The following is a 22914-nucleotide window of genomic DNA, read 5'->3' as shown; positions in this document are numbered from 1 at the left end:
CAGGCAGAAACAGTTGTGCTATACTTAACAAAAACCAGGAAGGAAACCTTTGGCCGTGGTGATAGAGAAGTTGGTGTTGTGGCAGTGAGAGGGGATAACTAATTCCTGAATTTTGAGCCCAGCAAAATAAAAAGCAGGAAAATTTCTGCTCTGATTCAGGCACAATAAAGAGGCAGAGGAAAGAATAGAGTTAGTGAAATAAGGGGAAAAGGGACTGTCAGAGCTCTACAGAAGGCCAAATTCTTGTTCTTTCTTTTCAAACAGTAAAACTGACAAATTGAGTTAGCATGAAATGTAGATGTGGCAAAGTACCATCCTAAAAACAGTTCAGTGCTGGTAGGAATTAGTGCATTGTTAAGTACACTGAGAAGCTGGTTGGAAGCTGAGCATGATCTAATGGGTTGAGCATTACTATTGCAGCTGTGTGAAACCACTCCAATAAATAAACAGTCCAGTGAAGAAAGTGTGCTGGATTTTTAAGATTCTCCTAGTTTAACAGGATGTGCCAAGTCATTGTTCTCACTGTGGGCCAGATTCTTACATGCTGTAAGGTGCTTAGCACTGAGCTGATGCTAGTTTTCACAGTTTCATAATCTGACCCCCCCAGACTAAATCCTTCTCATGGTTTCCCTGGGGATACCACTGTGAAAGGCTGTAGAGAATGGCACCGACCTGCCATTCTGCAGCCATGTCAGAGGGGGTGTGGATGCGTAACTGAAAGCAGGATTTCATTTCTCCTTCCTTGGTGAGTCCCTCTGGAACTGCTGCAGATTTTGGTTTTAGTTTGATTGTTAACAGTGATGGTGGGAAGCAGAATTACCGATGGGAGAAACCTGACTGGGGCCTTCTCTGACACTCCCATTTGATAATCAGGGATCATTCTGTTGGGAATCATTCAGTGAGATTAATTGCACTAAAATTATGCTTCAAATTCATATGCAGGGGACTTTTGTACTGCTGTTGCTTAAGAAAAAAGCCCAGTGCAACAGACTGCATACTGTATTCTGGCAATGTATGGATCCAGAGATTTATTTAGTAGACCACAGACCCCTGTTTTGTGAAAATGGTTTTGAGATACAAAATAACTACACTTTTAGTGGGCAGTAGCTAGGCTCACTGACCTATTTCTCCCTGCAGCGTTTCTTTTTTATCTGAGCAGTGCCAGGCATGGCGGAACTTGTGACAGGAGTGCTGTGTGCCTATGCTAATGAAGGGTTTGGGCTGAAGATCTGGTGCATAACTGGCATGGCCCTTCAGAGCTCTCTAGTTCTCACTGTTCCACCTTAAGTAAGCAGGAGCTGCCCGTGCCTCTCCTCTTTGAAAGTGAACTCCTAGATGTTACCTTCAGGCTTCTAGCTCTTCAGTTCAAGTCACAAGATTACACCTGTGCTAACCTGTTTGGGAGCTTTGTGATGCAGATGCAAAAACATCAGAGGAAGATTAATATAACCAGCCATTGATTTATTATGTTTTAGGAAATAAGGGATAAAGCAGGCTGGCATAGTGCCCTGAGCCCAGCCTCCATGGTGATTTCTCTTGTCCTGACATACATCCACCAGCATTTATCTTGTATGTTCCTTTTCTTCTCCCTTTAGTTTCTCAAACTTCAGGAGCTTCTTTTGGCAGGCACGCTCCTCGCTGCTGCTGCTGCTGCTGCTGGAGCTGCTGCTGCTGGAGCTTTCCTCTGAGCTCTTGGAGAGGAGATACTTGATCGCCACCGTGTCCTTCTTGTTCATTTGCAAGCAGAGGCAAGAGGATTTGCTCACCTTAAATGACTTCCCCCACATACTCTGGCACATGTCAGTCCCATTTGTATACATCTGTGTGTCAAATAAGAAATGTATCAATTACATTTGAAAAGAATTAAGTTAAAACCAGTGTATCAAAATGAGAAACATAACTTTTTTAGAACTGGTACTGGATTATAAAAAAGCAGCTGGCAGTCATTCCCTGTCCTGCTATGTGCTGTGCTTTATCACTTCTGAGATATCTTAAAATGTTATCCAGTCCCACAACTGGCAAAAGAGATTTGCCTGTTGTGAAAGCAAGTGATCACACAAAGTGCAAAGTGATCGAGAGCCAGACCTTTGTTTCCCCCTGGGGCTGACAGCCCAGCTAGCTTTCTGGGGCTGACAGGCCAAAGCTGTGTTGAGAGGTTCTACAACTTGTAGCATGTCAGGTCACTCTGACATGCCTCTGGATCTGAGTAGTGCTGAAAGTGCCAGACTATGCTTTATGGGAAACTTTATTTCTGCAGCCTACGGACAGCCCAGTGGAGTCACAGCTCCATGGGTTCTCACTGTGCCTGCTCCAATGTACATCATGACCAAGCAGGGCCTCACAAAGAGAAAGAATGTAACTTAGAAACTGCTTGAAGAAAATATGTTCTCTTCAAGCTTCCAAAGTGCTGAGTCCAGTGGTACAATGGCCTTTCTGGCTCAAGAAATTGTAAACCACAGCTTCTTTAATCCTACAGTGTTTCTCTTAGTGCTGTGATTTCTGGATGCTGTGCTGGTTTACTGTCACTGCCAGTTCACATACAGATTTGACACCATGAATCTTGGAGAAGGTGCCCTCTCTTTGCGGTTGGGACATTTCTGCATGGAAGCTGTTCTGTGTGCAAAAAGTTAATGATTACAGATTTAGGTCTATTATGTGGAAGTGGGCCTGGGCATCTGTAGGCCTACAGCTTCTTCTGCTCCACCTATTTTCTACAACAAGATCTTATGAGATGTCTCCCTGTCTCCCCACATGCAAAACTGTGTTGACCTATTGCTGTGCAGGAAGGCAGATGAGGAGAAATCATAATCTTCACTTTTGCCTTAGAAATCTCTCCTTTGTGAATAATACAGAGTCCATTCTAGATAGCCCCAAAGACATTGTAGTCTGTAAAGTTCAGAGCCTGGCCAGAAGGCTGCAGCAAACAAGCAGTGCATGCAGCCCATTTACCCAAAGTGTCCCTAAATTACTGCAAAGGATTCTGATTCTTCACCTTCTTAGAAAATGTTTTCGTCTGCGCATTAACACTGCCTAAGGAGCACTCAGCTGGGAGAACAATGACAAAATGGGCCTCATTTTAGCCAGGCTAAAAGTGCTGGCTGTGATCCATTGTGCATTTTTAATATTCAGCATTTGTTCCATATTCAGCATTTGTTCCAAATAGTCCTTACAACCACTTGCAGATGTCAAATGTAGGGCTGCTGATTGCTTCTCCGTATGATCCGAGGGCATCAAAAGACAGTGAGCATCTGGCCACAGGGCTCTGACACTGGAGAACCCATTGTGCTTCTGGGTAACTGCAACTTTCTGTTCCTTAAGTTGAGTCCAAACCAAGCAAGGAGGTGATCCTGCCGCTCTCTTCTGCTCTTATGAGACACCGCTTGGAGCACTGTGTGAAGTTCTGGTGTCCTCAACATAAGAAGGACATGGAGTTTTGGAGCAAGTCCAGAGGAGGCCCACAAGGATGATCAGGGGGCTGGAGCACCTCCCGTATGAAGACAGGCTGAGAAAGTTGGGGCTGTTCAGCCTGGAGAAGAGAAGGCTGCGTGGAGACCTCATAGCAGCCTTCCAGTGTCTGAAGGGGGCCTACAAGGATGCTGGGGATGACCCTTCATCAGGGTCTGTAGCAACAGGACAAGGGGGAATGGGTTTAAACTTAAACAGGGGAAGTTCAGGTTAGATATAAGGAAGAAGTCCTTTACCGTAAGGGTGGTGAGGCACTGGAACAGATTGCCCAGAGAAGTGGTAAATGCTCCATCCCTGGCAGTGTTCCAGTCCAGACTGGACAGAGCCTTAGGCAACATTGACTACTGTGAGTCATCCAAGCCCATGGCAGGGGGTTTGGAACTAGATTACCTTGAGGTCCTTTCCAACCCTAACTATTCTATGATTCCAAGTCTAGTGTTTGTCTATCATGTAACATTCAGCTGGGAAATGTGGTTTTTTAATTGCTCTGAAGAAACTTCATCTTTATTCTGACTTCCCACGCAAGCCTATTTTGGGTGAAAAACATGGGTAGTTTGGGGTGTGGTTCCACTTAGTTGAGGAATAGCTGTGCCTGGCGTCAAGTGATAAGATGTCTGGATTTGCTGCCTGTTTTCCTCTGCAGATGGTATATTTTCGTTAAGAAGGGTTAAGAAGGGAATTCAAGGCTAAAAATTCCTATCTCTGGACCTTGAGCAAGGACTGGAGATTATTTACGGAGATTATCATTTTGGTTTTCACTTCATCTGGAACCACTGATGATTTAGCACATCTGGGAGACTCAGCTGTAAATTTACGCAGCCCATTTGGGTTTTGGCCACTTTCCTGAGCCTGCTGATCAGTGTCAATTTTGCAAGGCAGACAGCACTAACTGGACTGTGACTTCCAGTTGTATCAGTTGCTGAACTGACTTCTGGAAGTATATGCACTTGAACTCGAAACAATGAAGCTGGGATTTCTGCAAGTCTTAGTGCCAGTCCCTAAGCACTACACTTAGATTTCATTTAATTCTTCAATTTGGACAGTTTTCATGGGCTCAGTGAAGTTCAAATATTAAAAATACTCAAGTAAGTGTAGCAGTTTTGAGTTGTATTTTTTCATCCTGATGCTAAACTTGCTTGAGTCACTAGAAAAAATCCTACCTGACTCTTTAAACATCTGTAGATCAGCCTTGCTCTTATAAGTCTTGTCAGTTCTCATTTTATATTCTTTTGCTCATAAAATCAGTTATCCCAACCATTAAACATTCTCAGAAAGACTGGATGAGCTCTCAGAAAGCTTGTTAGAGCTGGTCTTTAACCATCAGAGTCACACAGAGCAAAGCTAGCTCTGTCAAGCCATCGGCAGAGACAATGGAGATCACACATTGAAGATACAAGAAGTCTATGGAGAACAGAAGGGAAACAATTAGAATAATGTCTTCTTCAAAGAAATGAGGAATTTGGAGGATGGAGAAGGATTTGAACATACATAAAACAGAAAGGCAAAGATGCCTAATAGGCAAGAAGACCATAAAAATTCCTTAGTAATCTCGGAATTTACATCTCAATTTAAAAATACGGAGGTAAAACCCCACATTATGTAAGGAACCTTATAAAATACCTCTCAGAGTCTCTGTTCTATGAACAAAGTTAATTTGTCTTTTACATTCTAAGCCCCACTGTGGTTAAACATATCTGTGCTGCTTGAACTTTCACTTTTGTTTCACAAGTGGTATGGACAATGGTTAATTAAATACATATATCCTTAGAGTAAGAGATCTACATAAATATAAATGTTTAACTATTTCTATACTTAAGAAGTCTGATGTAGGCATGGCTTGAAACTGCTGAAGTAAAAATAATTCACTTGTTGCTTTTCACACCTATATACTCAGGAAAAAAGAAAGACCCCTCAATGCCATTCTTTTCTGATTCAGTTGATCAGGTTTTCTTACCTCACTGTACGGAATACATTCATTGTTACAGTGGTTTTCTCCACTTCGATCCCGTTCCCAGTCTGTCAGCCAGTTACGAACACATGTGGAATCATCTTTGCAGGCTTCATACCTTCATGGAGATTAGTGGAAGTTACAGTTAATTTCTCTCACTTCTTTTTTCAGTGGACTCAGATTCAACTCTAAAGGCCTACGGGGGCTATGCCAGTAATGTCGTATGGTTGCACAGTGCAGCTTAGCAACAGATCTTCAAAAGATGTGCACATTATCTTAGCTTGACATGTACATAAACTCTGAGCTGGCCGGGAAGACCTAAATCCCAATGCAAACTAAACAGTTCAGCCACTACATTTTGTACTCACAGACTTAAGTGAAGAGCTCACGTTCAGAGGAGCAACGCTCCTTCATGCAGTGTTTTCTGATGGTTTTGTTTGCTGATGTTACTGAATGAAGGAAATAACTGTGGGGAGGGAGTTTTATGAATGCTGATGTTCAACACTGTGGCAGAGCACAGGTATGCTAAGAGTGAACTGTCACTTGGGGGAGGTGTGGGGGAAGTTTGTATTTATGAATTAATATGGGAAAAGAATAATTGTATTTCCTGGGCAGGGGTTTCTATAAGAAACGTGCACTGAAATAAGGAAAATACACAAACAACAAAATCATAAAAACTAATAGGCTGTCAGCCCCAGAATGGCAGTTTCAAAGAAGGTAAACTTGAAGCGAATGAGGAAAGAGAAAAGAGTCTTGCAGGTTATAGGTCCAAAATTTTAAATTTAAGTTGTTTTCAACTTCTAAGCAGTAATGTAAAAAAAGCCTATAAACAGGGATGAGTACAGTTTGCAACTGCTTGGTTTGTGTGATGAGAGATCTCATGGCTTACCATTATCCTACATCATTTCCTTCCTTCCACTTCTTTTTATGTTCCACTTTTTGGCTCTTACCTTTCTTTAGTATCACTTTCTGCAAATCAGTTAACATCTACTTACATTTAGTCTCAATAGCTTCAGGCAGACTATTCCCACCAGTAACTGAGAGTGCCAAAATCATGAGGCACAGCTCTCAAAAAGTTAGTGTTGCTCAGCACGGTATTTATAATTAATACCTTTGGATAGATTTTCTGTTTGTCATTTTTCATCTTCAGGGTCATGTTTCCAAAAGTAGTTTGATATCATGAAGGCTGCAGACTTACATTTTTAAATGAAATATGAGGTTGTCTTGTGGGCACAGAACTACGAGAACACGTTGCAGTACACGTGCATATGCAGATGCACATCCACAGAACCTTCACATAGGGTTTTTTTGTTGCTTTTTGGAGGGAGAAAGAACAGCAACAGATGCAGGGTAACCGGCGCCTGAACTAAACAGGTGTAGGGCAGGAGACCTGTATTCTTAAATGTGTTCATCCATGAATCTGCTGTCAGAGGTGGGGGATCTGCTGGAAATACTGGCTGCAATGTGATAAATTAGTGTAATGTGGCGCTACCAGGCAAATCTTCCCAGTTTGTGCCATGACTGGATTTGGGACAAGGGAATGTAAGAGTAACTGGTTTGTTGTTTGTTAGCTGCTGCATGTACCCTGACTGAGAAAGACAACAGAGGTAAATCCCCTAGACACTTTGCTCGCTTGAAGGCACACCAGGTAGGGGCATCAATGCAAACTCTGATATTCACCACCTACAAACTCCATATACCAGCATCAGATTCAACAATTGATTCTTCAAACCACATAGGCAGGTCCTTCTCTTTATGCATGCATTTATATTTATTGCTTTCTAGCACAGTCGATCAGTATCTACTGTGAGCTGCCTAATACCAGCACGTCCACTGAAAGCAGTTCTGCCCTTCCCACAGTCTTCTTTTTCTGGTTTCCTTTTTTATTTGCCTAAGTGTTTTTCAGCCTGATGGATTCCCAGACTCAGGTTGCTTCATGGTCTCTCAGACAGTGCTGTTGGCACATGGGTGGGGACAGGGCAGGGGAGGGAATGAGCAGCCCTTGGGGCTGAGGAGAAGGTGGAACTGCTTCTTGTGAAATTTGTGTTACCTTCAGTTATACTTTTCAAGTAATGAATAAGTATTCCAGAGTTTTGCTTACCTGGGTCATTCATGTTATACATCTGCTTTCCTCAGGAATTTGAATTAAATACATTTATTAAAGGATTTATATTTTTTCACTGTTATCTATTGAGTTGTCAGATGAAATGTTTCCTAATTATGATTATGCCTGACTCTGGGGTTTGTTATATATCAGGAGCAAGGCATAACTATTGCTCTGAGTTTTTCTTTATCCCAATGGAAGTAATTATGAAGCTAAGTTTATAAAAAGTCATGACTTATGAAAAGTCTGTTTTCTGTTGCCCGTAAGTGGTTTCTTCAAACATTAATTAAAACCTGTGAGAAACAGAAACACAAATACCAGCAAGATCCTCCCTGAACATACCAGTTCACTATGCACAATGAGCAGGATATTTCTGTTTTAAAGCTTCTCCCCCTGCTTTTTTAGCTGTTTCTCTTCTAAGGGCACAAGGCCCTTTCACAGATGGATCAGAAAATGGCTTGTACGTGGGGCTCTTTGAAAAGCAATAGTTTTACAACTAGTGGGAGCAAGAAATCCTAAGACAATGGGAAGAAAAGGAAGGCCCCGAGCAAGTCAGATGAATTTCTTTTAAATGAAGTCACTGCTCATTCACAATCCTCTGCACATTTCTGGCCACAAAGACATACAGTATGCAGCAGGCACACTCACGGCATGTAGAGAAAGTAGGTCACATCACCAGCAGTGCTACACACGCTAAAGGGACTCCAGTGAATAGAACATGAAAAAATGTTACTTTCAATCACCAGAAAGAGTGGGAATTCTGTCCAGCCTCTTTTCTAGCCCCAGGCCTTAAGCAGGGTGAGGGAATGGGTTTGACATTGGCATTAGGCAGGCACACAGACTAGCATGCACAGTACTGGCTCATCATTGCATTTTTGATTCAGGCCAGGCATCTATGATGCCAACAGGGGCAACAGATCATTGTTCAGCTTATGTTTAGAGTAGGGCCTGCTCTCTGTTAGGATGCTCCATACAGGAAAAGGATAATTTTTTTCCTGTGCAGCAGCTCTCAATCACAGCCCCACACACTTTCCAACAACAAAGTTAAAAAATGCCATTTATTTGGAGGGTCTGGCAACAGCTGGGGGACACTGAGGGTTTTACCATGTCATATGGCCCACCCTATATCCTTCAGTATGAATCTCATATACACTAAGGCTGGCTTAAAGCAGTTCATAGATGCAAACTGAATTTACAGGGTACATTTTCTTTCATCTTTACACTTTCACTGCATATAGCAGTTTGGTGATGACTTGCATGCTGCTTACTCTGGGATACATTTGGTTTAGATATCGGTACTTTACTCCTTTGCCTGTCAGATCTATTCTAAAGCTCACTGGCAACTCCAATGCTTTAATATCCAAATGTCTTTGAATTTTGGATATATTTGGTTCTGAGCTTTGACATTCTGATCACTGAGGCAAATTCAAGGTCTCAGCCTTTATCTTTAAGGAGGTGATAATCTGGATTCAGTTTAGAAGATTACCAAAAATTTAGGAAGGAAGACTGCATGTGACAAATCTGTTCCTGAGGCACATGGAGCTTCCTAGCACAGAAATAAAATTAATCACTAGAGGAAATTCTAGGGAAGTTAAGAAATACATCAGCCTTTCTCACCATCTTCCATTACAAATCCCAACCATGCTTTTTGTTTCTCTCTCTGGCACAAAGCAATGGAGACATATTGTAGACAAATCCTACCACAGTATTGCACTGCACACATGACTTTGCCCTTGGAGAGAAGGTGAGAGTGAAAATGGATCCATGTGTCAATAACCAAGTTGTATAACCACCAGGGAAAGCACCATACAGAGCAGTGAGCTACCATGTGTATTTTCTACGCTTCCAAGAAAAGCTCTTTCATAACATTTTTAGAAGTATTAAAACAGTGTTCCATGATTTTCAGAGCAGCCTAAGAGATTCACAGTTCACTACTTTCAAGGGATGTAGCAGTTACGATCCTATAGTGTGAACACAGTCTGTGTTGTTTGTAGTATGCTTCACACCACTTTAACCATACTGTCTGTAGGTCCAGTTACTGCAGTTACTAGGCACAAAATTAATATGGTACTGACTGAGATTTGTATGTCAAATGATGACATTATTTTATCCATCATCTCAAAATAGCGAGGGAGAGATATATGCTGGATATGGGCCACTGAAAAACTCTCAGTACCCCACCTGGATATAATGCTCCTACCCCAAGACTAATGACAGACGGGTGCTGGGTTGTTCCACTACATGTCTTGCACTCAAAAACTAATGTGATTCCCTTACGCTATATTTTGGGAAATCGAATGGTAATTAAATGTTTCTTCATTGCTATTAAAATTTTTAGCATTACTTGGCTGCAAGTTTCTCTGAGATTCAGGCTTTTAGAAGTGATTTTAGAGAAGGATGATGGAAGGGAATAGAAAAGGCCAAAGGTGCAAAATTAAGGAATTAAGCTAATTTGTTACATGAATTAATCAAAAACATATGGGAAGTGTCTGCTTTCATGATTGCATAGTGCATTTTATACAAATAACTATCATATCATGATCAAGTATTTAGATTTAAAATGCTAACTGCACAAATGCTAACTCACAGGCATGGCCTTTTCAAAGGGTGGGCAGGACCCTCACTGCTGTTAGTTCCTGTCAACATGGGGGGAGCTTCTCCATCACGTCAGGCATTTCAGATGCCATTGCACTGCATCCTCATGGACAGCCTGGCAGTGCTGACCTTGGGTCACTAGTGACTCCATCCTGCCTTCAGCCTGTGCCATTATTATTTTGGGGGCAGTAGCTTAGCTGAGGAAAAAGTAGAGATGACAAACAAGAAATGAAGAGGAAGAACAAGAGAAAAGGCGTAAAGGTGGTGCCACATCATCAAATCTTAGTTCCAACCGACTGGGAGATCTGTGCTTCATCCACCCATGCTCTGTGACACCCAAGTAACACAGAAGTATTAAAGCTAAACAAAGATACTTTGATAAAAAGCTGAACCTACCAGTCATCACAAAAGTTTTGACACAGTGGAACAGACCGAATAGCAGCAGTGTATCTGGGATGGATCCAGCGAGCAGCATATGGAGAACACCGGTAAAAGCACTCAATTTTCTTCATGAAATCTTCACAGCTGTGGTGGGTGAGAAAAGCCACAAATAAGCCCATTTCTTAGCATCAAGGCTAGAGCCTAAGTTTTCTAGGCCTGCTTTGATGTGGGTGCAATACACATCGAAAAGCATCCTTTCAGCCTGTTAGTGTCTACGTTCCAAACTCATTCCTTTGGCATTGTGTACAGACTCTGACTGTGCAATTACCATGGCCAGCTAAAGAGTGCACAAATGTTTCCATGCATATTTCAGCCCTATTTGTGTAAGCTTTCTGTAAACTTTTGAGGCCTTGAGTTTTCCTGGCAAGAACAATTCCAGGCAACGATAAAATGTAGTTTAAAACTATAGTACAAAACCTCTTCGATGTTGTAGCCTCACGGTTTCATTGATCTTTAGATTTTTCCCACAGCCCAGCTGAAGTTACTTAAAAGCACATACTGTTGTGCTCTTCTGGGAGCGGCAGACAAGAGCTGTTACTTTTGCACATCTGTTTTTGCTTAATTGTTTTGTACTTTCATTCTTTTATTTCTCTAACTTGCCATGTTTCACAGCTCTAACATCTGACAGAGTACTTAAAATCTTAATTATGAAGACATTTTTCATGGTTACGAAACCCACAGGACTACAAGAATTTTTATTTCTAAATATTCAGAAGTTTCATTTCTGGACTCTTGTGCCCTTAGGTTGTGAGCTTTAATGACATAGTTGATCTGCTTTCTAAGCAAAGGAAGAAGCCTGGTCTATGTTGACTAGGGCTCACACTCATGTGGATGTGATGGTTGCTTTGGAGAGCTATAGAGGTGTGGTGTGGTTGTTACTTATTCAGTTTATGACTGCTTTGCATTGCTAGATCTGGTTCTATACTGAAAGCAAACATGAAAAAGCATACCCCTTCTGCACAAATAGTATATACATAGGGGTTCATGGGGTTTTGTGAGAGAAGAGGAAGAGTCAGACGCTGGTCAGGTGTAGAGAAAAGATGACAGGGGCTGGGTGGTGTAACTGCTAGGACAACCTGGGGATTGTCCATCCCAGGGGGAGTTACCATTAGCTGTGTGGCTGCCACAGCATAGATCTATTGAACCAGGATACAGACAACATCAAAGCTGACTTACGGTTTACTGAGCTGCCCACATCTGTTCCAGTAGCTGTTGCTTATTTTAATTACCGGGGAACGAGCCAATTGCACTGTGAAGTCTGCATAGCAACAGGAAGCTGTTAGGAATGACACAGAGATGTTGTGATAAGGATTTTCTATAATGCTGTATTTGTAAGTCACAATATGCGAGATGAATCTGTTTTGGTCCATAACTTGATTTTCTTTTAAAAGAAAATAAATGAGGGCAATGAGAGTTTTGCAGTTGACTTTGTGAAGAACCAGAATCTTACTCTTGGCTTGCATGCAGCAATATGCCAGTGAAGGAAGCTTGTCATGCTTATACTGCATCTTGCATATTTTTGAGAAATTAAGGGAACTGCTAAAGCAATCAGTGTGTACAAAGCTGCACTTTGAGACTATATTTGGCAAAAATTAAACCACTCTTACATTTAGAGTACAGAGTGCATTCACGCATATTTGGCTCAGGACTTGGCTTCAGTTTGTGGGTGTTCCCTTCCAGACATCCAAATTTTTGGCAGGTGGATGACATTATGACAGCAAAGAGGGTGACAGCAAACCTCAGCATTGTCGTTCGGCTCTTTTTCCTGTATGGAGAGAACTTTTATATCCTTTATTTCTAGGAGAAGCCATAACATTAAAACGAAGGACATATATAACCAAATACATACATAACCAAATCAAATACGCTCATCAAAGATTCACACATAAATATTAAGCCATACAGTCTCCCTTTCTCTGTGTGTACATCTCAACACTTACACTTCTGCTGCATAGTTTTGAGGTTTGGTAGCAAATGATAAAAGGCAGTTCAGGCTGTTTATGAAATCATGTTATACTTTTCAGCATTTTGAGAAAATTATTTTAAATTAATTCTACGCTGACCTGAATTTATCTTTGAACCCTTCCAAAAGACATTCCTGTTTCATTAGATCTGAAGAAAAGGTTGATTAGTTCCAAAACTTGCAGAGTTGCTTTGCACACTTGGAAATGACACATTGAATACAGCTGCAAGTGAGTGGTCAGCACTTGAGCTGGATAAATGACATTGATAACTTGCCTTTGTTGAGGTTATGCTCATTTATACTTAAAAATCTAATCCATTATTTTCTGCTTCTTTTGTGGAGTTTGGTCAAAAATTCAAGATAAAATGGTTTTGACTGTGCAACAAACATTTCTCTAAACACAGACTATGTATTAGTGAGCCTTATAGATAAAGCCAGGACCTGTTACATAAATCAATGCATAATTATTTATACATGTTAGTAATTCAACCCTTCATTCCTTAGTTAAATACTCCTGTTACCTTTTTGAACTGATTTTGCCTGAATAAGGACTGCAGTTCCTCTATGTACACAGACTTTTCAGATACAAAGAAAGCAACATACTACAGAAGAAGAAAACTGTCTCTCCAGTTTCTCAGTAGTTTCTCACCTCTTTTGCTGTCCTTCTGGGTGACACTTCTCTGTGGAACAGGAACACAATAAATTGCTTTTCTCATTTTCACTTTATATACACACCATCTGGCATCAGTGTTCCAGAATTTGTTTGCCCTGGAAGAACTCCTTGACCCTTTGGAATGCTAACATAGATTTATCTCAAAAGCAGATGCAATGACCAGCACATAATGCCCTTTTATTGCTTGCAAATGTCAACATGATAAAGAGGAAAGTACAAACATAGGTTAGAATTAGAAAAACAACAGGTCTCCTATATACCAAGTACAACTAAACGCCTGCCTGATTTTTCAATAATTCCTTGTCTCATTAATTCGTAGAAGCACAGAATCATTGGGGTTGAAAGAGACCTTAAAGATCATGGGCAGGGGCAACTTCCACTCATCTTGCTCTAAGCCCCATCCAACCCGGCCTTGAACACTGCCAGGGATGGGGCAGCCACAGCTTCACTGGGTTATTATTAAAGTATTATTAGATTATTTTATTATTATATAATACAAAATACATATTAGACTATATATCTAATACTGTATTTTTAGGTTCATTACTATAACAGTTTCATGGGGCTCTTACCACAGATTAGGACTTCACTGAATTAGAGATATGAAACCCAACACTTCTTATTTCAGCCTGACCGGCTTAATTTTGGCTACAGAGATGATGGCTTCCTGCGGCTTACACAGTGATTTTACTGCAGCCCATGGAACAGAAACCATGTCTCCCGATTCCCAGATCTTTGCTCTTTCTTCACAAGATCCCTTTAAACCTGCTGCTGTTTGCTCTGGGTACTCAACGTGCCTCTTACGCATTCCCCAACCACTGTCACAAGCACCACATGAAACTGTTACCTGTACAGGATTCCTGGTCGGATTTCAGTGTGAACTCTGCTTTCTGCAAAGAGGATTCTGTGTCTGAACGTAAGGTAGACATGCTGATTACAAATAGTTGCACCTACTTTCATAAATGAAATCTCATCGAGTACTGTGAAGAGCAGCACTGCTCAGTACCTTGCAGTTATTTAGACTCCTAAATACTACCAACAGTAGCATCTGTTGGTCTTATCTTTAAAGCAGAACACTGCTTTGTCAGATAACACTCTGGCACCATTATTTACAAACCTTTTTTGTTTGAAAAAACAAATACCGGCACAGTGGAAGCTTGGTATGAATCTCATTGCATAAACTCGCTGAGCATGATAATAAAACAATCTATATCAGCTATAAGCACTGATTCCTGTCCTAGCTCTAGTAAGTGCCTCAAGGCAGGAGTCTTCCTGGCCTAAAAAGAGCCATTTCCAGACCAGTGTTAACTGAGCAATTTTTATGTTCCAGAATGAATTTAATTAAGGCAAGTTAAAAAAAGCGTAAAGTAACTATAGGAGAAACTGAAGTAAATGTAATGGCTTATTACCTTCATCTTCACCTCTTGTGGCATGATCTAGTGTTGGTTGAAATTAACGGAGCCCCTTTCTGATGTGTAATGTAAAGGATTTGTGCATACTGCTTGGCACTTGAATCTGTGTGCTCTTACACAAATGAAGACCACTGTATAACATGAACATTCACTTTCAGCATTGTGACAGGTGATAAAGCAGCCTGGTAAAAAGCACAGGAATAGCACATGCTCTTTGCCTTGTTGCTTTTTTTGCATAAAATGCATGCCCTCTTGTAAAGGTGTAAAGCATGCCAGGAGGTGTCCTGTAATGCCTCTGTTCACTGAATTGACATACAAATTATATTAAGCTATAGGAAACTGGGATCTCTTTCAGGCTTTGAGCAGGAGCCAAATGGGACCACTTGCTGGGAGATTAGGCAGAGTTTCTAGCAGCAGGAAGGAAAATTGTCATATGTTTGTGATTTCTCAGACTTGGCTTTGGTTTAGCAATACATGTAAGCAGGCTCTGGCTAAGGAGCTTTTTGAGATCTCAGCTATACATCTTTATCACCTAAGAATCAAATCTTGGTTCTTTTTTCTTAAAGTATTCTCTAGCTACTTTTTTTTTTTTGATGCCTTATACTGAGAAATTTGCTGAAGGAAGTTTCTTACCCCTCCCCATACTTGAATGAATAATTTCTTTTTATTTGTTAAAATTGAACTTACTTCAGCAATGTTTGTATAATTTTAAGACTCCTGCTGCCTTTTAATTTTACCTTCAGTATCCGTGCCCTGTAACTTCTATTCATCTTTTCAAGAGCTACAGTTAAAGCATGTGTGATGTTAAGAGATCGCCACAGACAGCAATTCCAACACCACCGCATTTAATTATTATTATTATTCTTACTATCATCTGATGATCTAATTGATAGCAGCCTATTTGCTAGTAAAAGCAGGCATCTGTTCCAAGCCCACAACACCGCTACACTCGGTCTCAAAAGCCATCTCCTAAGCAACTTCCTTCTGCCAAAAGCCATTAGAAGAAAATCAGGGGAAAAAATGTTTAAAAAATACAGCTAGTTTCTAACTTCCCAGCTTCTGGCCGTCAGTTTAGTGACTCTGTCAACTGACATCTCCTAACGCAACACAGCGATTCCTGTTCAGTGAGTCACATCTCTTTAATGACTGCAGTAGCTTTTACACTTTTATCTTTCTGGTAACTTTGCAAAGCTGAGGTGGTTAAGGGAAAAATTGTTTGCACTTCCAACCAGTGACAACTGCCAGATCCATTTCCCTTCCTGGCATCCTCAAAGTGTCACAGCAGCATGACCGGAGGGAGACTGAGTTTCAGGAGTGTAAATTAGAGCATTTGGCCTGTTATAGCTCTATTATATATGGCAATGTGTGCTAATGAAATTAAGCTGTTTGCTCCTCATATGTCAATGTGAGCCTGCATGCTCAGAAGATGGAAGTGTTTTTCTTGTTAACTGTAACTAGAGATGTAATTAGGAGCACAGGTTGTCATCTAATTTAGTGTCATTCCTGAGGCTCCTTTGCAGAACTGCATTTAAAGTTGCAACAAGGGCACATTATTTGATGCTCAGTTAAGTATATATTCATCACTTTATTTCAGACTTCAGAACCACAAGTGCATGTTCACAAGTCTCTCTGCTGAACGTTTCACGTCACGAGTCAAGCTGAATGCCAAAGGAGACACTCCAGATGGACTCAGTCTGGCGCTCCTAACTCTGGAAAAGAAAAGCTGAGGTCAAACCTTAACGCTACTGAATTTAAGGTGTGATTTGTTTCTGTTCGCTTTGGTGGGACTAGGATTTCTCCTTTTATTTTGTCTGCGTAAGGAATACATCACAGCACGAACTAAGGCTTACTTGCTTTATATGAGTACAAAATGTTGCTGAGCTAGCTCTCCAACAGGGCGCAGGAATTACAAGAGCACCAGTAATTTTCTATAACCAAGAGAGTGAGTCAGTGGGGGAAAAAAGGCAGATATTTTAATGACTAGTAGGGTTAAAAAGCAATCACAACCCAAACAATGAAATTATCATCATAAAAATGTTTTTTAAGCCCTATGTTAGGTTTTTCAAAATTAAAGGGGACAAAAACCTACTTATTTTAGCTTATTACTGAGTTGAAAGCACCTCTTGAAATCATAACTGAATGCTCTTCCTTTGCCCTAGTCTTTCATTTGCCTTTCACATTCTGCTCGTCTGTTACTGTGAGGTTCCTTGAACCACTAACAATTATTGTTATTTTTTTTCTACAAAGCATGGGCTTTGGTTTGGATAGCTACTGACTGTGTGCTGTGCTGTGCTGCGCTGCGGGCTCTCAAAAACGACATGGAAAATCTGGGTCCAGCTTGACCTATACTCCAGAATGAACCAACTGCAACATCTTGTTTCTACTTTAAACTATTTATATTTGATTTAATTTTCCACAATCCTTTATGAATGATGAATGTCTCCTTGGGGGAGTATGAATGCTATTTTTTATTAGTTACATTTTTGTTATGGGTATTTATTATTTGGATAGAGGTAATATGCAGACGTCCCAGCATCAGGTTTTGATGTAGCGTTTTAAAGTACTTGGTAGCAATGCTGGATTATGAATGGCCATGTCCTACAGCCCTGTTTTCTGCTCTGATCCTGTACAACCCAGGTGGGCTTGTGCATCCACCCAGATGGGGGAACTGATCCAGCAAAAAGAAACCCACCACATCCCCCTGCCTCCAGTGTTTGTAGACAAATCAATTTCCCTGTTCAGTTTATAGCACAGCTGCAGAAGAGTTGTGTTGACTTGAGCTAAAGGGTGGTATATCACAAATGGGAGAGACAAATAGGGGAGGGTAGCCTGGCAGTACTTTTAAGTCACATCTGACAACCCCTAGGCCCCTAGGGTTGGTGTTCTGTTTTTTTTTTTAATTGTTATGTTGAACACCTTGTCTATTAAAAAACCCCAAATACTGCAAGAACAAGGTAAGAGTGAGATCATGCTGGTCAACATATTAAAAGGCAGTGACTGGAAACCACCAGATGAATCATTGCTGAGCTTTTCCTGTTAGTATCACAGCAGGGATGAATTTTAAGGAGGACACAGCTGAGGTCCATGTAGTGTCCCTGCAGACACCTCTGACAAATGACTCCCACGTATGTCATATTCATTCTAGGTAGCTTGACTCATGGTCCTGTGATGAATCTGTGGTTAGAAAATTCATCACAACACTCACAGAAAAGGTATTTTTTTTCTCAGGGCCTCTCTCTCTGCAAACAGCACCTCTCATCCCCCAAATGACTCCCCTCTCTTCCGTATCAATACAAACTGCTTTCACAACTCCCTTCTCACCTTATCTATGCCCTTTCTGTCTGTTCTCTTTCAATACATACATATAAAGTCTTTTGAAGTGTTCCAATGCAAGATTCCACTGCACACCAATTGGATTTCCATGGCTTGCTTTCTTGTATTTCTTGTATAGCACGACCAGCAGGTCGAAGAAGGTGATCCTGCCCCTCTACTCTGCTCTTTTGAGACCTCACTTGGAGTACTGTGTGCAGTTCTGGTGTCCTCAACATAAAAAGGACATGAACTGCTGGAACAAGTCCAGAGGAGGCCACGAGGAGGATCAGGGGAGCGGAGCACCTCCTGTATGATGACAGGCTGAGAAAGTTGGGGCTGTTCAGCCTGCAGAAGAGAAGGCTGCGTGGAGACCTCAGAGCAGCCTTCCAGTATCTGAAGGGGGCCTATAAGGATGTTGGGGAGGGACTCTTCATTAGGGACTGTAGTGACAGGACAAGGGGTAATGGGTTCAGACTTAAACAGGGGAAGTTTAGACTGGATATAGGGAGGAAGTTTTTTACTGTGAAGGTGGTGAGGCACTGGAATGGGTTGGCTGTGAATGCTCCATCCCTGGCGGTGTTCAAGGCCAGGTTGGACAGAGCCTTGGGTGCCATGGTTTAGTGTGAGGTGTCCCTGCCCATGGCAGGGGGGTTGGAACTAGATGATCTTGAGGTCCTTTCCAACCCTAACTATTCTATTATTCTATGATTCTATCTTAACGTCCTTTCCAACCCTATATATTCTATGATTCTATTTGTCCTCTCATATTTGGGAAGCATTTCCATGAGTAGCAGTAGAACAAAGGCAAAACTCATCTTTGTTCAGGTGCCCAAAAGCCGGGGTGACAACAGTTAGGATCTGATGCTATTCCTGCTTGTCAGCATCTCTCCATGTCCCATGCGCTTCCCTTTCTGGACTTTTCACAAATACACACAGATGTACACACTTTATATGCAGATGTAATTTGTACTCTGTTAACACCTAGGGGTAGCAGCTCAACTGTGGCAACTGCTGTACAATTGAGTCCAAGCTGACAGTGAAAGAAGTGTATTCACTGGTCTTCTGTCTCTTTAAAGCTATACTGTGTTTGATGAGGTTTTGGTGCTAAGAAGTGCTCTTAACTTAGCTATTGCACTAAGCTCTCCCTAAACCCCACAGCCATACTTTTAACTCCTGTTATACATTTGTATATTTACATCTTCTACCTCCTTATCACATGTAAATATGGTATCTAGAAAAGGTTACAGCACTGCAAAGTTGTCACTTTGACATACAAGGATTTATGTCTTTCATGGTATATAAAGAAGGGAAATAACGATTGGAAAGCAAATCATATCCAGTTAGGACGGGACTTTTCTTATATCTAGATCTAGTAACTGCCATCCTGGACTAGGTTGTCAGTTCATTTACTTGTTTATTCTGTCCCTAAGACTGACTAATAGTAGTAGTTTCCAGTGAAGATGCAGTGGAATATTATGCTGTCTAATATACTTTTACGGAATAACCTGCCTGTAAGAAATATCTTCCTAATATTCCTTAATTCAATGATTAGTTTGTGCCATGAAATATGAGCATTTATATCCTTTTTGTAAAAAGTCCTCATGTAACTATGAGTATTTTTATTAACTATGCAAATGTCTAATGGAGAACTTCTTGAACAGCAGACCTCACTAAATCTAGATCATGAGTAAATTTTGCCTAGATTTTGTCAAGGCCCCAGACTTACTAATTAGCCCGTATTCTTTTGGAAAATCCTGTTTTTCTTACCATGTCCCTAGCGTTAGGGGTGGTGGTGGTGAGCTGCAACATTCTGTGGCTGCAGTTCTCAGCTGTGTGGGCAGCCTGCTTTGCTTGGCTAGCCTGGCAGAGCTGGAACTGGCGTCTTGCTTTTTGTGGAACAAAATGATGCATCATTCTATAAAGAGCAATTGATTAGTCTCAGTCAAAGCTTCTCCTAGTGAATGTCACCTTGTCTGTAGTTCATGTAACTAACTTATTTACTCTTAGTTTTATTTTGCTCACAACTGGCATTCTTTAGTTGTATCACATTGGGTTTTTTTTGGTGAATCTTGAAAAAAGAATGCTGTCAGAGCGGTGAAGTTAGGGAAACAGCCAGGAGTCATGGCAATGACGTGCAGCCTGTGCAATTACTTGTCATTACTGACATACTGTGCAGGTATAGTACAACATCCCAAAGCACTGAGCCGTCTGCTGGGCTGGATGCATGTTGCCAATTGCCAAACATTAGTATTCCAGTGTAAAGACCAAAACTTCTCTGTGAATACCATTAAAACTGGGTCACCAACAGAAGGTGTGTGACAGCTTAACATGCAGAACAACAAAAAACATTTCCTTCATCTCACACAGAGCAGAAATTCTGAGAGTGAAGATTATGTGTATAGTGTGAGCAGAATGACAAGTGACAAGGCATGTTTGGTGGCATTAGTGATGCAGTTCTGCCTTGGAAACAGTGAAAATAGGTGATCAGCTGGGTTTTGTGCTGTACCAGTTTTGCCAAATGTTCAAATTTAATAGGAATTCAAATGATTAAGTATTTCCTTTTGTAAAAGACATTCTCTTGCTCAGCAGCATCCTAATAACATCTACCATTTAGCATTTTCTATTCTGTTTGGAATAAAGAGGTTTTAACCTCACAGCTTCAAGCTGTAGATTTCTATTCCAGCTCCAGGAATTAGTGCTAAACTGTGTGCTCAGCATTCATAAAATGCTGCAGATGGATTTGTCATTTCAGAAAACATTATGGAATAAGTTGGACTGGACTCTGTGTTCTTTAAACCAGACAGAGAAGAATGGAAGGGAACCCTTCCTGGATAGCACTGTTCCAGCCCCTACTGAAGCAGAAGGGCATGGCGAGACCTCCCCGAGGGAGAAAACGAAGATGGAAGCCAGACAAAAGAAGTATCTAGAAGTGCAGAGAGAAACAAAATTAACTGAATATTAGTCAGTGAGCTATGGAGGCTCTATGTGTAGAGCTGCTTTTGCTCTGTTAGTCTGGATAACATAAGAATCAGTCCTTTTATAAACCTTTATTAATTACTCTTCTATCTTTTTTGGATGTGACAGGGTATTTCTGGAAAGAAGTGCCATGAGCATAGGCGTGGCATCATACCATGCTCTGCCTCATTCATCTGTACCCCTTTTCCCTGCCAAGTCTCTCATGATTTGGTCAGTTTTATTTAAAGCTGGAAAACGAAAAAGTTCAGAAAACTAGCTCATATGGAAAAGCCAAATCAGGTCACTCAGAAGGCTCTGCAGATTCAGGTCACGTTCAGTGGCGAGTTTAAATGGAAAAAAATATAGGAACATCAGTAAAATTAGGAGTATTTTTCCGATTTCTTCCAATGAATACTCACTGTTCTTTTCTTTCTAAAATATTGGAAAGACATCTCAGGTCCCAAAGACTAAATAGGGATTAACAGAGAAGGGTACAGTCCAAACCAAACCAAATGCAGTGTTTTCACAAGTGCAATGTCCTGTAACCCCCCGAACAGCTTTCTGATTCAGAGTGACCAAAAAGATTTTTCAAGTGTTTTGAGTGCAATGCTGAACCAGAAGGCAGATATTTGCCATTCTAACTAAAACTAACAACCAAAGATTTGGTTTTACTGTGTTTGTCTGTGTTTAATAGGTCGGGCAGGTAGTGTTATTCAGATTCTCATTGTGACTTTTCTTCCTGTATTCATGAATTCTTCTTTTTGGCACATGAAGCAACCAGGTGTGAGCCAGTGCAAGGTGGCCCACAGGCCATAACCAACAAGTAACTAATTGGCAACTGTGTTGCAACAGGGCAAAGATCCAGCCAAATTATGACAAGGCGCCATGCCATCCTAATAGACACACATTATCACAGATGCCAAGATTCCATAAATCTGCATTATTTACATTTAGTTAGGGCAGGATTCCCAGCTGGGAAATTCCACATGGTTGTCCATCTCTATCATACACAATTATGATGGAAAAAAGATCTCTGTGACTAATCCAGCATCCTGAAGGGGTTTTCAGTAAGAACTTAAAATATTCTTAATGATTCTTTAAAAATGCTCCCACTCATCTACATCAGTAAATCGTTTTAAAGCGTATTTTTGTCGTCTTTGTAAAAAATGAATTAAAAGAATGTATAAAATCAGATTACCTTGTTGAAGATGTATAAGCCTTTTTGGCTTGTTCAAAAGGGAGAAGGAACTGTTTGTTTTCCATGGCAGTAGCAAGGCTCCTGACTATGTAACAGTGAGAAACAGGACAACTTTGAAGTCGCTTTTGTGAAAAATGAATGCAGAAACCGGTAACTTGCACCCTCGGGAAATAACTTGCAAAGACAGAAATGCCGAGAGGGTGTGAGTTACTGAGATGAAACGCAAGATGATGATACATGCTCTGATTACTCCTTGAGGTAATGAATCTCTGTTGGTTTGTCTTTTTCACCAGGAAGGCTAAATTACATCCTCATCTGCTCTATCAAAGTGGGCTGTGGCACACGATGGTTCCTCTGGTAGATGTTTTCCTGCACCTCGGTGTCCAGGCGGCGGGATGCCATGAGGTGCCCCAGTCACTGTGGGATCAGGGGCTTCATTCCCACCGTGCCATGCTGGAGGGGCTGGCGAGCCTCTTGGCAGAGAAGCGTGGCTTTCTCCCAAAGTCAGCCTACTGCTGGTGACACCTCAGGGAAGGGTCTGTGTTCACCTTACATTTGCAGGGGCAATTCAGGTGTTTATCGACATGGAAGCTGTGTCACTACACTGGACAACTGCCGCTGGACACCCGATCATGCTGATGGGGGCAGAAGGGCTGCCCTCAGTCTACACCCCTGAGCCTCCTCCTGCGACTGCAACGAGGCCGCCCCGTTTTCCTTCTCTCCCGCCATGGAAACCTCTGCAGCCCGGAGGCATCACTCACCCGGGCAGCCCTCCGGGAGCCAGGCTGCCGGACTGGCGCCGCTCCCGCACCCCATTTGTTCCCCCTGCCTGTCTGCCTGCCGGCGGA

At 41.4% G+C, this 22914-nt stretch overlaps 1 protein-coding gene across 4 annotated transcripts; it reads right to left on the bottom strand.

Annotated features, from left to right (window-relative positions):
• Positions 1 to 1446: 1446 nt before the first annotated feature.
• On the bottom strand, positions 1447 to 22882 carry LOC136010842 (riboflavin-binding protein-like). 4 transcript variants are annotated; one of them, XM_065672563.1, is made up of 6 exons: positions 22067 to 22882; positions 12161 to 12318; positions 11730 to 11829; positions 10509 to 10637; positions 5420 to 5531; positions 1447 to 1820 (listed from the first exon to the last, which is right to left on the bottom strand). In XM_065672563.1, exons 1-6 carry the CDS (start codon positions 22303 to 22305, stop codon positions 1563 to 1565), a joined length of 996 nt encoding a protein of 331 aa, XP_065528635.1. In that variant the 5' UTR covers positions 22306 to 22882; the 3' UTR covers positions 1447 to 1562. The 4 variants fall into 4 exon arrangements, with proteins under 4 accessions (XP_065528635.1, XP_065528637.1, XP_065528636.1 ...); XM_065672565.1 differs by lacking the exon at positions 22067 to 22882 and adding an exon at positions 13166 to 13294 and having other exon boundaries at positions 12161 to 12332; XM_065672564.1 differs by lacking the exon at positions 22067 to 22882 and adding an exon at positions 13166 to 13294.
• Positions 22883 to 22914: the final 32 nt, after the last annotated feature.

Source organism: Lathamus discolor, chromosome 3, assembly GCF_037157495.1.
Source record: "Lathamus discolor isolate bLatDis1 chromosome 3, bLatDis1.hap1, whole genome shotgun sequence".
Lineage (NCBI taxonomy): Eukaryota > Metazoa > Chordata > Aves > Psittaciformes > Psittacidae > Lathamus > Lathamus discolor.
The sequence above is the reverse complement of the archived record's forward strand: the minus strand, read 5'-3'. Positions and strand labels throughout refer to the sequence as shown.